The 17,806-nt window shown below is 33.3% G+C and overlaps 1 protein-coding gene across 5 annotated transcripts in view; it reads right to left on the bottom strand.

The window, feature by feature from the left end:
- Nucleotides 1-2,359: 2,359 nt before the first annotated feature.
- LOC134685857 (excitatory amino acid transporter 1-like) overlaps nucleotides 2,360-17,806 on the bottom strand; it is a 30,279-nt gene continuing 14,832 nt past the window's right edge. For 2 of the 5 annotated variants that reach the window (XM_063545682.1, XM_063545686.1), the window contains 8 exons: nucleotides 11,675-12,163; nucleotides 10,931-10,973; nucleotides 9,917-10,019; nucleotides 8,289-8,493; nucleotides 7,339-7,572; nucleotides 6,367-6,561; nucleotides 5,671-5,805; nucleotides 2,360-4,216 (listed from right to left, as the gene is read on the bottom strand). In XM_063545682.1, coding sequence (XP_063401752.1) covers nucleotides 4,012-4,216; nucleotides 5,671-5,805; nucleotides 6,367-6,561; nucleotides 7,339-7,572; nucleotides 8,289-8,493; nucleotides 9,917-10,019; nucleotides 10,931-10,973; nucleotides 11,675-12,129 — 1,575 coding nt within the window. In that variant the 5' untranslated portion in view covers nucleotides 12,130-12,163 and the 3' untranslated portion in view covers nucleotides 2,360-4,011. The other 3 variants (XM_063545685.1, XM_063545684.1, XM_063545683.1) reach the window with 3 other exon arrangements.

Genomic DNA, 17,806 nt, shown 5'->3' with positions numbered 1-17,806 from the left:
TACGGCCTTCAACAATGAGCAAAGTCCATACCGAATTTTACTAGTATTGGAAAATCTAAAACCTATCTGATATTTATTCCCAATCGACATCATCGAACAACTAAAATCAACTTTTCCAATTTTCTTTTTCATGGTTGCGTCCAAACTGTATTTTTCTGGATTTCGCCAGGTCTAAAATGTTAAAGCCAATGAATTATAGGTACTTGAAAACGTGCAGAGTTTAACTATTCACGAAGGAGTTAGAACCTTACTTTTGTAGTTATTTTTTAAAAGCGGGACGAAAGATACCAATGGGACAGTCAAACTCATAAATCTAAAACAAACTGACAACGCCATGGCTAAAAATGAAAAAAGACAAACAGAAAAACAATAGAACACATGGCACAACATAGAAAACTAAAGAATAAACAACACGAACCTCCACGTTAATTGATGAACGAAGAATTAAAAACAAAAGTTATAAATCATTTAAATACCGAAACACTGACTATTGAGCTGATGATATAGTCAATGAAAAACGTACCTTAACCAAATCCATCGAAGGTCAAGTTTGCTCATATGGAAGATTACAATTATGACAAAAGGAATTGGGAAAATAGTACAAGGAGGGGGGACATAAGTAGAATATCAGTTTAAAATATATATTTTTTTGGTGAGATTTTTTAGCCAGTTAAAAAAGTTAGAATCATTGAAGTCCGTGTCTAGCACCTTTTTACATGCACCTTTTTGTAAGAAGTGAACAGCTCGACTTATGCAAACAGAATTCACGTAGGTATGAATATGCAACAGTTTCCGTCGCTACCTAAAACTTATCGAACAAGATTGTGTCCACAGTACACGGATGCCCCACTCCCACTATCATTGTATATGTTTAGTGGACCGTAAAATTGGAATAAATTCTCTAATTTGGCATTAAAATTAGAATGATATTATCAAAGGGAACATATATACTAAGTTTCAAGTTGATTTGACTTCTACTTCATCAAAAACTACCTTGACCAAAAACTTTAACTTGAACTTCGCACTTTCATTTTTTTTTATGTTCGGTGGACCATGCAATTGGGGTCAAAACTATAACTTGGCATTATGGCATTACGATTAGAAAGATCATATCATAGGGCACATGCATACTAAGTTTCAAGTTGATTGGACTTCAACTTCATCAAAAATTACCTTGACCAAAAACTTTAACGTGAAGCGGGACAGACGGACGAACAAACGGTCGGACGGACGAACGGATGCACATACAAGATAACATAATGCCCCTCTACTATCGTAGGTGGGGCAATAAAAAGAATATTAACTCAAACTCATTGTAATGATCAAAGTATGAATAGAAAGACAACAATGCATTGTGTCAAAGAAAATATAATTTATTAATTGTTTATCGCTAACAAGTTGAAGGAGATTTTTAAAATACTTTAACTTAATTTGAGAGGTATCTCAGTAGTGGTTATTTTTTAATTCATTTCCTGCAAACACAACTAAATAAATATTAGTCAAACATTTTGCAATTATTGATAATATTCTTGTGTTCTATTGACATAGTTTCTTGACCTATAAAGGCAATATTTGATCGACAGATTTTTTTTTATTTCAAAGGTTGATAAAACATACAAAACGCACGTAATTAAGATATAAGTTTGTATATGATGTAACACTAAAATATATAACAAAAATGAAATTTTATCCTTATGAATATTATTTAAGTTAAGTAGTATTTTGACAAATATTAAGTTAAAAAAAAAGAAAATTTTGGATAACAGATATCCTTCATCAGTATGATGTAACATGATTCTTATCAATCTATGATATTTTTCATTGATAATTAAAAGATTCATTTGACACCATGATGATGAAAATTATTAGAAATATGTAGTGATATTTGCACTAGTTCTCTCTTCGTCTTAAATGGTGGTGTTGTTTTGTACACATTGTGTATACACCAAAGACAAAATTACATTAAATTAAAAAGCTATTGTTCAACGTAATGCCTTTAAAATGAAAAAAAATCCCATACCACGACGTAAGCTTAAAAATGCCCCCCCCCCCTTACTAAAGTTTTTTTTAAGCTTTTCAATGATCAAAATTATTGTATGACAAACTGCTATATATCCTATGAATTTTCTCCGATGAAGTGCGGTTAAAGTTTTTTTTATAGCATTTGATTTTGTCACTTTTTCAGGACGTCTTTTTCTTTGCTTTGGAGTTTGGTGTTCTGGTTATACTTTTTTGACATTTTTGATTTTTTTAGACGCCGTTTGTCTTGTCCGTACTCTTGTATTCCTTAATCAGTAGTACCGGTCCAGAAAACGTGAAATTAAATTCTGCATTTATAGATAAATAAGTAAAAACTGTGTTTAGAGTATATAGTTTATTGTATATGATATAAAAAAAAACCAACAACAACTACTACAAGATAGTCTCAACAAAGGGATCATAATAAATCTAAAAATAAGAGGACATCGGTCAAAATATGTTTAAGAAGCATATATAGATTATCTACACATATTGGAGCATTCATTGTTTTAATAAGATATTTACAGACAACAACAAAATGCTTGCAAATAGCAAATAAAGATAACACTTGAGGAACTATGCGACTAACACGGATCTTAAAGGAATGGTCATAACCATCTACCAAGCTACCATCTACTAAGTGAGGTACATCATTTAAAAAATATATATGAGGTTAAAATGATTACAAAATAACAATACCATATACTGATATAATAATTAAAAACGAGATTATTCTTATTCATTAAACCCCAAAACAATTTATTTCAGTATAAAAAAAACCCTGATTATTTGGTGACAATATGAACTAGGAATCATATGCTTTCCTGTGAAGGGGAGGGGGGCATTGCTTTACATCCGGTAACCAAATTATTCTTTAATTTTAGTTCTTGGTAATTTTTGTTTACATTTTTCAAAAGCAATCTTTTCTTTAAAGAAGAAATTTCCTGCCTCGCCTAAAATAAAATGGGTTCTTCCGTAGGATAGGTGACTTTAATGTTTGTGACACTTTGTTATTTTATTTACAAATGACGTCTTTGGAAATCCTACCATTTCTAATGATGAAGATGCAGCGGGCTTTAGAGTCTTTACAATAAGTTTTTTTTTCAATGTAGGTCCCTCAGATGGACAATGAAAAAGGTATTATTATTATTCAGTTATATCAACTTACAAAGGCTCGAATAAATAATAATGATAGCGCAAACACCAACACAATGTGATATAAAAGTATTTGAAATGTTCAGTTTTCTGTAGTAGGATTGTGTGCGGCAGTGCTTCCAATGAAAGCAAAATTTTTGGTTGAATTGACTGATTATAGATCGTGAAACGCTGGTTGGCGGTACTTAAGATTATTACGAATTTCCTAGTCTTAACAAGGTATAATGGTAATAAAATACGTGAGCGAATGAAAGCTAATTTGTTTAACAATTTTAACCGACACATTATCATATTTACACTCTGCTTTCACAATTTCTTTTATTCTTAAGATATTTAACCATAAGTTTTCTATGTTGAGTAAACATTGGGTTTTTTCTTCATTCTGCAAGAGATATGAAAAAATGGCCCTGTCATTTCAGAGATCAAATAGTTTGGCTTAGTCCCATAAATGCTCTGATGTAACCTTTGTTTACTCACCTCCCTATATGCAGTGATCTCGACTTTCTAAGAAATTTTCTTGATCAAATCTTTAGATCTTATAAACAGTTTGTGCTTTGTTTATTTTCCATAGGGATACAGATACAGATACAATCAATAAACATATAAGTAACTTTTATCATCATTTGTCAAATACTGGTAATTAAAAATTTATACAGTTTTTCCTTAAGATACATTAATATCATGAAATGTCGCAACATGTTTATAAGTGTGTAAAGTACAGACTGTGTTTTATAAAGCTGGTGTGTATAACATATTTTATCCAAATTTGTTTCAGAACTCAACGAAACGTAAACTTAAAGAACAGCATTGCATTGAAGGCAGACACAGTCTTTTGAACTACATTTTTGTAAAGGAAGGATTGTCGAGTCCACCATTTTTTTCTTGATACTTGCCACCATTAACATTGATTTCTACGTCATTAAGGTCTATTCCTTTAACAGCTTGTCTGTCTAATTCTGCAAGATCTTCTTGCGATAAGTGAGCAACAAGACCAGCGCCGTATGCATCACCCAATACATTAATGGCTGTCCTGAATCTATCTCTGGAATGTAAATAATCAACACATAGGAGTATTCTCGATTATTACCAACATTGCTATAATATTTGCAATTTACTCAAGAATGTTTCCACCTATCTCGGTCATACTGATTACCAGCGAACCACTTTCTTTCAGTATCAGATAATCGGAGATAAGTTCTTAGTTTTAAAGAAAAAGTAAATTTGTTGAATTTGGAGGTTTTGTCTTCCATTAGACTATTGGTATTCCTATGAAGCAAAATTTATCCAAGGGTTTGTACAGAAAGGAAAGAAGAAATTAGCCCAGTCTTTTAATTTCACCTTTGATATTGATGATATAATGTCTCTTAATAATAATAGATTCAGTGATGACTTACATTTAATATATCCAAGTGAACTTAAAATTAAAGATACTACCGACACAGATAAATCTGCTTCATATTTAGACCTTTTTCTTGAAATGACTACTGATGGTAGGTTGAATACCAAAATTTATGACAAACGCGATGATTTTAATTTTCCTATAGTCAACTTTCCATTTCTGTGTAGCAACATCCCAGTGGCACCATCATATGGAGTATATGTGTCTCAATTGATACGTTACTCTAGAGCTAGCTCAGAGTACGTTGATTTTGTTGAACGAGGAATACTGCTTTCTAAAAAGTTGTTAAGACAGGGCTGTCAATTAATCAACTTAAGGTCATCACTCAAGAAATTTTACGGTCGCCATTATGAGCTGATTGGCCATTATGACAAAAGTGTGCCAGAAATCATATCTGATATTCTTCCTCAGTCATAATAACCTTCCATCATTACCGAACTGAACAAAGAAATAACACAACGGGTGCAGTATAGGGCGCAGGAAATGCTTACCCTTCCGGAGCACCTGATTTCACTACCGGTTTTTAGTGGAGTTCGTGTTGTTTCTTATTTATTATTTATAACTGTTGATGTAAATGTCCTTTGATTTTTTTGTAGTCTTTGTTTACTCCTTGGTTTTGATTATAATGGTCTTAGAGTCATCGAAATTAATAAAGCTAGGTCAAAGCTTAATAATAAATAATTGATAAACCTTTTTAATCTTTCATCCGTTATTGTACCAGCAACTACCTGCTTAATATTAAAGCTCTACCTCGATAACAACAGGAAAAGAATATTGAAGTTTCCTATATCAAATTAATTTCCAAAATAATAAAGAAATTGACAGAAATGATTAGATTTGTAAACAAAATACAACAGACCCAATGGAGTCTGTTACCCACAGATTTAGATATGGACAAGTTCGTTTTTACTTTGAATTCATCAATATTGTCACATAATTATGTTTGCTACACTCATATGCTGAATAGGTTTGCAGATGAATTGTTAATATTTTGGGCATCATTGGAATTTGCCCATGTCCGTCAGGTGTTGAACCGAATTATATAGGTCAGTTGCACAGTGGACAGTAGATAGTTATAAATAGAAAAAAATACTTACAAGAACCAATCTATGGGTATTATGAGAGTTACTTCGTCTACTGGTAATCCAACCGCTGTCAAAACAATTGCCATGGTGACAAGACCAGCTGACGGAATTCCCGCGGCACCAATGGCAGCAGCTGTTGATGTCAAACTTGAAAAAAATATCCGGATTATATAATGCTATTTACAAAAACAAAATAAGTTGAATCAACTAAGTGAATACCATAAAAAATGCAATGATGACAGTAGACTAAGTAACGAGAAGAATACTATGAAAACAAAAGTACTCAACTGTTGGTCATAAAAGACACTCATATCAAACACTACTATGCTTCTCTGTTAACTTATGGTTTTCAAACGGCGTGGATAAATGTTCTGTGTAAGATTTAAAGGTTTTTTAAATACATAACTGTTGCTCTCCTTCTCTTTTCCAATGCATTAAGGAATAGTTTTATGGTCTTACAACAAATCAGAATTCGTAATAAAATATTTAATTTTCTTACTTTCAATAACTTAATGTTATCCATTGTTTAAATTCCATATTTAGTATAGAAGTTTTAAGTACTGGTTTGTTGTAGCCATTGTGCAACCTTCACATTGTGTGTTATTATAGCAAATAGCAAAGCAAAAGCTGCTTAAACTATTCATTCTTTTCAAATATCATCTGAAAAAAGTTTTACTTCAACTTGTTTCGTCTTATCAAAATACATACCTGATGATAATTACTTCCCCAAAATTCAATGAAATTCCAAGATACTGAGCAATAAAAATGGATGCCACGGCCTCGTATAGTGCAGTTCCATCCATGTTGATGGTGGCTCCGATTGGGGTCACAAATTTCGCAACACGTATGTCGATCTTATTCTTCTCTTCCAGGCATTCCATTGTCACAGGAAGTGTCGAAGAACTTTGAAAGACATAAATTTTAAATAAGCAAAAATTATGTGACATTTATTATCAAGATTATTGTTATTGGGAAGATATGACAAAGAAACATTTTGGTCAAATGAATTTAAAAAAGAGTACTACCAATACATAAAAAAACATTCTTTAGACCTTCACAAGATATTAGTCTGTCTGAGGTATTTTTACTTCTGATTTTTGTCGCACATATTTTCTTTTCCCTATAAAATTGTATTCCACCCATGATGTTGGTGCTAGAACCTTTTGGATAAAACTGTTGTGTGTAATTAATACTTAATATAATTAATGAAATGAAAGCTTTGCGTGAAATGCTTTTTTAATGCAACTAAATGCATGTCAATTTTTACTTGTTTATCACACAACGTACAGTGACATTTTTTACATACGATAATAATATCTTTATTCTCAAAACCATTGCAGATACATATGTACAGGGATATATCATACACATGATCAGACTATTTCATCATTAATACCAATTCATTAGAAGAATTGAATATTTGACTATTTTGCTTTTTAAAACTTGACAAGTACATAATATCTTTTCATCATAGATCTTCCTTTCTATTGCGATATGTGGTTTTCTTATAATCGAAAGTTGTTGTACATTTTCCTTTTTCTAAAGTTTGAATATCATTATCATTTCATTCCTTTTTCGAAAGAGAATTTGCAGGGAATGGTGTGTTTCATTTGGTCTTTTGTTGAGTGTTGTCGCATTAACATTATCATTATCAAGTGTTTCAAAAATCAAAGTCATTACCTTGAAGCAGTACCCCAAGCTGTTAACAACGCCCGGAGCATGTTGTAGCAAAATATAAATGGATTCTTCCTGGTACCTACGAAGTATACGAGAGGTAGGACAATAAAACCATGAAGACCAAGGCCTAACAAAACAGTCAGCATGTAGTAGCCAAGCTGTGTAAACACTTTACCCATGTCCTCCATCTCTATTAGTTTAACAGCGATCAGAAACACTATTCCGACTGGAGAGTACCTGAAATAGTTGAAATTCGTCTTTAATTGCAATACCCAGATGAGTCATGTTTATTAATGAATTAATACTGTTTTTGTTGTCTGTTATAATTGAGATTACTGTTTATGATGCTATAAGCCAATAAGATTAAGAACTTTAATATCACATTTAAAAATTTCTTGTTAACATGAATACTAGATGTTTTTAAATGCAGAATTTAACTAAAAAGTAAAGAAAAGAAAAATACCGAACTACCAGGCAAATTCAATATGGAAAGTCCGTAATCAAATGGCAAAATCAAAAGCTAAAATATATCAAACGAATGGAAAACAACGGTCATGTTCCTGTATTACTACAGGCATTTTCTCATGTAGTAAAATTGTGAATTAAACCTTGTTTAATAGCTAGCAAAATCTCTCATTAAAATGATGCCAAAAATATTGACATTTCATAACAAATAACGAAACAAACGTTTGGGTCTTCTTTTTTTTTTAATTTATCCAGATCTAGATGATTATCGAATGTGTTTCTATGTTATAATGAATTATCAAACTGAATTTAATACAAAAAACTTGTATAAGAACTCTGTCGGTAAATGAAGAAAAAATGATATACTCATATCCGTGAAATCATTAACCAAATGCTTAAATTATTCAACTGTTATACTGTCCGTTAACTTTTAATTAATACATTCTTGGTTTGTTTTGTAAGAAATTTCATTATCAAAGCATACGTACCAAATGATTAATGTTACGATCTTCATTGTTGCAATGTGCATACATTCGAAGAAAGCTGACAGTGGTTTTCCTGCTTGGCCCATTTTAGACAAAGTGCAGCCGAAAAATATCGAGAAGACTACTATACCAAGGATGTTCATTCCCTCCACTTTCTTTACCACGGGTTTGTCTACTATTCGTGTAGTAGTGTAGTTAACCATTTTCACTGAAAAAGACCTCATCATAACTGTATTTTGAATACAATTCACTTGATAAGAAAAGATATATATTTCCCTACTTATTCAGTATTCAAGAGTTTGCAGATGATTCTCAGTCACCAGTGTATGAGTAGGAATTTTAGGAACCATGAGTATGTCAAAGAACGTCTCGTACTTTTCCTATCAACAAGGTTTTGGTATCTTCCGATGAACATTTTAGGAAAAGTACGAGACGTTCTTTGACATACTCCTGGTTCATAAACTTCTTATCAACTTCACAAATAATACAAGATGGTCTTGTAGTATAGATTCTAGTTACTGTTTTACCCATTTGACGTGGCTCTGTATTTATACATCCAGTCATTGTGTTATTTTGCTATGCTTAATTTTTGTATTCTTGTCCTTCATTTTTGCTTATGTACTTTAGCTATATGCCTTGTGGTTTTCTTTGATGACATATTTGCTTGTTTATATTGATTATGTATCCGACTTTTTGTGTTTCTATCATGTCTGTATGTTTTGTTCACACATCGAAGTTAATGCCACGGTCATACAAGTGAGAGGTTTGGCTAGCTCAAAAGAGAGGTTTACTCCATTATTTTCTACAAAACATAAGAAAATGTGTGTACAAAGTCAGGAATGTGACAGTTGTTACCCATTTGTTAAATGTGTTTGTGCTTTTTTTTTTTTCATTTGATAACGGACTTTCCGTTTTGAATATTTCTTGGAATTCGGTATTTTTGTTATTTTACTTTTTAATGTTTTAGATCTTTAGGAATCAAATATATATGCGTATGTTATATTGCTGCAAAATGCTCCTTATTTGGTCATTTTCATATCTGCATTTAACTGTCCATACGTACAAAGTATTCTCTGGTCTGATCATTCATTTACTATACGCCTAATGCATGGTAAATCAGTTGTTGACAAAGTTATACACGTAGTTGATTTTAAAATATTTGTCGTTTCAATATTTCTACTTTATGATTACATTTTTTTTACTTGGAAGATCATTACTTCGTGATAAAACACGAGTGTAAACAAGCCATGTCTTTTATAGAAATGTAATGTATAATTATGATTTTTAACACTAAAAGTAAAAATACTAATACTGAATAAAAACGGATGAAAATAAGGACCCGTTGGAAGTATGCACTGTGTGGCGCTATATTTCCACTTAAACTTGATTCTTCGTAGTTTAACGCTTCATCATTATTTCGTAATTATTAATAAACTTCCCTTTTTAAATGATAAAGTTGTATTAACAATATATTGATAATATTGAACGATACTTTGCACACGCTTGGCTATTTCATGGTGCCAGTTTATATCGAAGGAAGCCGGTATATCTCCTTGCTACGAGCGGGGTTAGAACTCTGCGAAAAGGAATATGTTTATGATTGTCATATACCTAAATTTTAAGAAACTTACCCATATCATCATTAGGTGCCTGTGTGGTGAAGTTAGTACCCGTAACATTCATCATGTATGTATGCTCAGTGACTATATTATGATCCAATACTTCCGTTGTTTGCTGGAAAAAAATGCAAGAAAAAAAAATTATGACAGGAAAACGATGCTTGTTGAAAACCGTTTGTATATGGCAAAATTCCTGTTATATTTTTGTTTTTCTTGTGGTATCAAACCAATTGAATAAAACAAATCAATTAATTAAAAATTAAGATGTAAAATGAAATTTTCGAAATTATAATTCCTACAATGTTCACATTACTTCTGTTGGATATTGTGAACTAATAAAAAATCTGTTAGAAAGAAAGCCTTTCGAAATTAAGTTATCCATTTCGAATTGATGAGTTTCTACTGTTTTTTTTCCTAACGAAAAGTAATCCTTTTTTTTGTTAAACAAATCAGTTTAATGTTCAAAGCATTGGAATGTTGCACTGCTAAGAGATTTCACGCTTATTTTACTAAAACTTTGTATTTAAATCAAAAGAAGGTCTACCTATAGTTGTTAATGTTTGTGTCATTTTGGTCTGTTGTGGATAGTTGTCTCATTGGCAATCAAACCACTTCTTCTTTTTTTATACTAACAAAACAATCAATTATACATGTTGAGACTTGAATTCAGTTTTAAAGTGTGTCAAATGATGCTGATGCTTGTATGTTACATATATGACGTCATGTGGTTGTTCTGGCTTCCAGCAGACTGTATTAGGGACTATGATGCTAGGACGTGTCGAAATTGTAATAGAACCAAATATCACTCTTTTCATTAACCGCGAATAATTATCTTTCTTTCACCAACTATATATCCTCCTGTAGCATACAAGATCAGCCCTTCCATTTTCGTTGACCAAATTGTCCAAACAAATCAGAGCTATCTCGGAAAAGATTATAAAAAGTCATATTGCAAAACATGACGTATAATTTGGAAACGGTCTTATTAACGTGTAAAAGACATGACCTGTTATCTACGATAGTTACCTTTCGAAAGCATGCTTCAATAAGATTGTCTGGAAAACAGTTTCTACAATGTAAAATTAGCTTTTATAAAATATATCCACGTGCAACTTACTTCATATAAATCATATCAATATGTACGTTGAGCCGGATCACAAATCTGTCGGACTCCGTCCCAGTGTGTTGTTGTTGATTGCCGTTTGTCATAATTTGTGGTTAATGTTATTTTGGTAGATAGTCTAAAATTGAAGATTAATCAGAATGGATGGCGGCAATCATACGGCTGTAGAAGAAGCTATCGTTTAATATTGTTTCACTTGTTGATATGCAGGGTCAAATATTAAAATAGGGCTTACCATACACGAAGAATGTGCGGGGCGGGGAGGTGCTCATGATTAAAGGTCGTTAGTCATCTATATTGTTCTCATCATAGTTTCGTATTCTTTGACGAATAGCTGTCTCATTGACAATCATAACAAATTTCATTCTGTTTTAATGATTTATCAAGTAAAATAATTTTTAAAAGATTATTTCTTTTTAATTAAACCGTCATTCATTTTCCTATTTACTTCTTCTAGGAAGCAAGCCGAGCGACAGAATGATATTTTGTCTTACAATAGTCATGAACAAAAACTATTTTTAGAAAAAAATGTGTTTAAACTAATAAAAGAATCAACATATTTTTGAAATTGTTTCAATATTTAACATGAATCAATAATCTGAGAAAACACAATAAAGTTAAAAATAAAATAAAGTGTTGCTATTCACCTGATCAGATCAAATAAGGAATCCAAAGCGTCAGCGTTCTTAGAACTACCACCTTTCTCAATTTTGCCACCTCGATCTCCAGGACGAATTGTTACTACCAGAATAATACCGATTATTACGGCACACAATGTCGTCGTGAGGTAATATACGACGGCACGCAGTCCCATCTTACCGGATGACTTGGAGTCTAGGAATGCTAACGAAGATATTAGACTGGATACGATCAATGGTATTATCATCATTTTCAACATATTCATCAGAAGATCTCCTGGGAACCTTAAATAATGAAGTTTCCTTTTTTCGTCGGGTGACCATATTCCTCTCAGACCTACTCCAAGACACACCCCGATTATAACGGATATTATCATCAATATTATCAAAAGGTTTTCCATTATAATATGTTTTATCTTCGATTTTTTTGGTTTGTCATTGTAGGCTTCTGTTTTTTTCTCCATGGCTGTTTCTCTGTGATTATGCAAAGTAAGCTCTCTAAAAAACAATAGAATACTACAAAAATAATCACATTATTAAATGCAAAAAAAAAATATAAGTTACAACAATTATCAAATTCGTAATGTTTGTCTGTTTTTCCCCTCCATTTTTAGTCATGACGTTGTCAGTTTATTTTAGATTTATGAGTTTGACTGTCCCTTTGGTATCGTTCGTCCCTCTTTTGAAAAAGATTGGGTTACTTCTTCGCCACTAGGTTTCAAAAAATGTTCAAAAGATTTCTTCCCGTGAATGCGTGTAACTAGTTCAAAGTGAAATACTCATTCACCTTTTAATAATACATCTCCTTATCAGAAACTAGAATTTTAATTCTGAAATTGATGACTATATTAAATCATGGCCAGTAAGGGCCGAAAGGACAACTGCAGTATCGGTCAGTACCAGCTGTTTCTGTTCAATTACTTAAAAACCTTTCAAATAATGCTTTTCCAATATTAAATAAAAATTCTTGACCGAGGCCAAGTTTGATTTAAGCGATTTATCCGGGTTTGCTACAGTTTGACGGACTATTGTTTTCAATGAATTGATAAAAGATGTAATAATGATAATTGAACATTTTTTTTATTTTTGGTAATTATTTACAGACGATGAAGCCTAGGTAATTTTTGAATGATGACTTTAAACTTGTTCGATATTACGAAAGATGTCATTGTCTATTCAATGTTTCTAAACAACATAAACAACTTAACCATGTCATAGTTCGTCGTTTATTTCAAATAGAGGTAGTTGTATTTTACAATGTAAACAAAGTATGTAAACAAGTTCTTTGTAATGATATACAGTGTTATATAGTTTCTTACAGTTCTGTACAGAATGGCTCTCTAGTTTACATTGTACTAATGCAATGTTGCACTAAATTTTGGTGAGAATGGGTACAGTAATACAATATCGGATTCACTAAATTGGATTGAATTACATTTGTCCCAAAATAACATACGTTGTTTAAATTCACCAGCTTTATGTGAACAAATCATTTTCTTTTATTACATATCTGTAAAAACTGAAGCAAAATGTGTACTCTCTTGAACAAACAAAAATAAAACGACATTCATAGACATGAAAATTGAAATCTATAATGCATGTTGAAGAAATCTGCATATAACCATAAACATTATAAAGAATAAATATCGGAATAAGATGTTTGTTTTAAAACTTAACGCCTTTTACCTTTTTCTTGATTTTCAACGAAGACAAACTAATGCGCTTTTGACCCTTTCCCCCCAAACAGACGTATTCAGTTTGCCAAAAATAAACTGTTTTTTTTCATAAAATAAGACTTTTTATAATAAGTCTAGCTCATTCAATTACATAATCGCATGGGCTCAAACGTAGATGGTATGATGCGTGAATTGAGCAACTAAAGAAAACCACTTTTAGTTTTCAATTCTTAAACAAAATATTCTGCTGTATAATCATCTACATATTTCAATACCTAATATATGACTATGAATTCAAATCGCTTCAGATTCGCCTTGATAAATAAACATAAGCATACACTATCGGATTCAATGAATCTACAATGATTAGTGTGTATCCATTGGGAAGAGAAACTCAAGTGATACAAGCTGCACCGTAAATTATGTAAGGGACATACAATTAACAATTTAATTCATTTTTGTTTTGTTTATGTTGGTATGTAAATGGTTAAAATGTATGTAGAGCTACTCATTTTTCTTTTAAAACTAACCGAATATAGTTGCGATATGATTTGTCCCCAAAAAGTAATGTACACTGTAAACATCTTGTTGAATTTGAGTTTTTTGTCTAAAAGAATTGCACTAGAAAATAATTGTGTTCTCGGACCAATTGCTATCCTCTTACCGATACCGTAGATGCAACAGGTAACACAGATCATACAAAACCTGCTGTACAAAATCGGTTAATCCATATTGCAATGGCGATTGGCAATACAGACTACGATACACAATAGCAACCGCAGTGCTTACAGTTTTTTTGTTAAAGACATCAGGAATTCTTTGATATAACAACTTTAAAATAAACACCCCCAAAAACAACAGAATTTCATTTTTTTTCAATGTAACTAAATGCATATGAAACATTGTAAGACCGTTTGACACTAAACTTTCAAACACATACACGAAATCAACCGTCTGTCAACTTTCTGTCAATTTTTTTCATCATACTATTAATAGCAAAAGTTATTTATTGTAAACATAATTACGATTTGTCATATGTTTAATGTTAACAATAGTCCTACCTTTCGTATCGTGTATTCCTTTTATTTTCACCTGATTTTTTTTCATTAGACAAGCACACTATTTATAAATACAGTAGCGTTCTTGTGACGATGTTGAAGTCTTTAAAGCTATAGGACATCAACTTTTATTAAATTCCAAACTAATAGTTGAGATTTCAATCTCAAATAAGTGCAGAGCGAAGTTGTATAACAGTTAAATACGTAGCTATATTCTTAAATCAGGTAAGAAATTGTTACCTGTATAGGGAAGTACAAATACTGTCTCCTTTCTTTCGTATTTTTACTTACAATATAAACACTCAAGTACTACTTCATCAATTCAAACATATAAAATGCTGTATTATTGAATACAATAGCTCGACCTGAGCGTACGGGGATATCATATTACTGTCATGACTTATGTTAAAATAAATAATAACAAGAATGAAATAGAAAAATTAAATAACAAAATTATTACTAACATAATTACGTAGATCTTTTCCGATATAAAAAGTTATTATCAAAAATAAAAGTTTTTCTTTCTTCCAGAAACAAATATATTTTGTAGACAGGTGAACATATTTGTGAGATTCTTATTTATTCAGATTACAAAACGTATCATCATTTAAATGTTTTCTACCATGGTTGAAGACTTTCTATGTATTCCAGATTTTGGTCACAGGTCAATATTTATCTAAATCCGATATGCATAACTTGATTTGATTATGTTTTTCTTGTGAAATTGAAAATACATATAAACGAAGATTTTGTGTATTCGTCAATGAGATAGTAACGCAATGACACAAACAATTAAAATAAATCTAGAGGAAAAATACAGTCCTTAACAAAAGATAGGTGTCCGTACGTTAGGTCGAGCTCTTAAAGAGTTTAAAGCAGTTACACATTCACAAAAAATACATAAATTTAACAAACACCACCAAACCCTCCAAATCATTTTTTTTTTTATGGAAAACCATACAAATATGAAGTTACTGACTTATGAACTCATGAGACCAGCACATACACGTGTCTAGGACTAAGACGAAGCGCGCGTCAAGAGACTAATGTACAAGCATTTGATGAGTTCAGTTTCAATTCGTTCGGGGATGTAACAAATGGTACACACAAGAACTTATTTTAAGTAGAGATTCTATCATCATGCAGATCCTCTATCAAACAATTGTTCACTCTTTTTGAATTTCCCTAATTGATTTTAAGAATTTGACAGTATGAGTAGTAGAGAGAGTGACGTTTGAGGCACCCCCAAAACACAGGGCGCTAGGGCGCTGACGTCATATGCGCATGCCTCGCTGGCACGGATAAATATGGTCATGCCCCTCCCTCCCTGTCAATCAACAGAAGTCATGACCTTTCGTTTCGATTACACATAAACTTATTTGGTCATAGCGATCTGTGAAAAATCTATACATTCACACGTTGTATCCAAATAAGTTCATCGGGTGAGGCTGAAAAGATAGTGTTACCTCCTCGAACAACATTTGCCTGGTCATATAATCAAATTTGGATTCAGATCGACTACGTCATCGTGTAAAAGAATAGATTGATACTGGTCATCACTCTGACACGAAATACAGATGTTCGTTTATTGATACATGTAGAAACGCACTTCATCTAGATTAATTAGACTTAATTAATATCACTGATTAGCACGTAATTTCTATTCACTATTTATCATCGATAAACTGTGTAAAATACATACCAAATAAATAAATTGAGATAAATCCTCGAAATAATACGTCCAGTAGTATTTGCTGAAATTTTAGATGTCCGAAGTTCCTTTTAAATATACACGATGTCAAAATTAATTATTATGAATTAATCTGAATAACTAAAATGAAATTGAAATAAAATTATCAAATATCTCACACGATGAAAAGTAGACGAAATACAGAAATCATATATATGAATCAGCAAAGAAAACATTTATATATTTTGTCGATTATCATCAAATACACTTCAAATTGTCTCCGGAAAAACAAAACAAGGGAAGCAACTCTGTATATATATCTCTCTCTTGGATTGACAATTCAACGTTCGAGGCAAGGTCACCTGATCATATCGAAGAACTCTGGTACAAAAAAGGGAGGCAACTCTTCAAGGTGTGAACGTCAATCACCGATTAATCGTATCGTGTTCGGGGCAAATAGAAAAAAAATACCAACGCAGATGTCAGTTTCATATACATTTATTACATTCATTCGTACAATGCAAGCAGATTGTCGTCGTTACTCATCAAGTCACTAGGGGAAAAATCTTTCACAATGTCTTCCATGCTAATGTTTCTATATCTCATCTTCACGAAATGTACACAATAGAGTCCGCACGTATCGGATGATCCCGGTTGCACTTGAGTCGTACTGAATCTGTATTGAGGTCCATTGGCGATGAGCACGTTCCTGAAGCGACGATGGTAATACTCCGGAGAACGTCCGAGTGAATCGAAGAATTCTGCCGGTCCCGTGGATGGAAAGTGAAACGCCACCCAATGCTTCCCCGGTCCATCGCAGGTATCCGTGTTGACGACATAGGTCATCGGTCGGTGCGAGATTTCTGCGGGTAACTCTTCGGCACAACGTACGTCCACCGTTAACCCTTCCAACGCTTCTTCTAGTTCTGCGTCGCTCATGGGAAGTATGTCTTCGTCCGTGTCGTATTCGGAGGTATCCTCGCTGCTGTCGAGCCTCCTCGCCTTGGAGATCCTTTCCTCCTCCTCCCTGCTACACGCATGCTCCTCCAGTCCGCGGCGGTGTACAAAGACCAGTCCGCATTCTTCGCAGGCGATCATATCGTTCGTGGTCGTTTCTTCCGTTTGGGTCGTCTCCTCCTCCTCTCCCGCCCCCGTCAGGACGTTCGTGCGCAGTCTCTCCGTCTCGGGGATCTCCGGTTTGACGTCGACAAGGAGATAACCGTGTCGTCTTCTCGTGGCCTCGTCGAATTGTCGCAGGAAATGTTCGGATCGACCCGGGTACATCTGTCGTGCCAGGGTGGCCACGGGCTGTCGATCGATCGGATAATCAAAGAGGACCATGTAATGACAGTTTCTTCTCTGGGTGGGGTCCTTTCCAAAATACAGGTTCTGGTAGATGGCGATCACGGAAAGATTTCGATGGTGACTTCCTTCGATGAAGAGATCGTTGATGCGGGTGTCTTTGCTGGCGAGGGTCATCAGATCGTCCAGGACCACCACGTTGCGCACTCTCGGATCGAAGAAGTCGTCGCTCTCCAGGTCGGCGGGGATGCCTCTCACAAACTCCACCGGCGGGTGCACGCCGTCTCGTACGACGTCGTAGAGGGGTTGCCACCTCTTGTACAGCCAGACGATTCTCTGCGGTGCCGGTTCGCACATCGCTTCCGCTTCTCGGAGGACTTTCGCCACGAAATACGTCTTGCCGCAAGACGTCGGA

The sequence above is a fragment of the Mytilus trossulus genome, chromosome 1 (assembly GCF_036588685.1).
Source record: "Mytilus trossulus isolate FHL-02 chromosome 1, PNRI_Mtr1.1.1.hap1, whole genome shotgun sequence".
Lineage (NCBI taxonomy): Eukaryota > Metazoa > Mollusca > Bivalvia > Mytilida > Mytilidae > Mytilus > Mytilus trossulus.
This window is presented reverse-complemented; position numbering and strand designations above follow the sequence as displayed.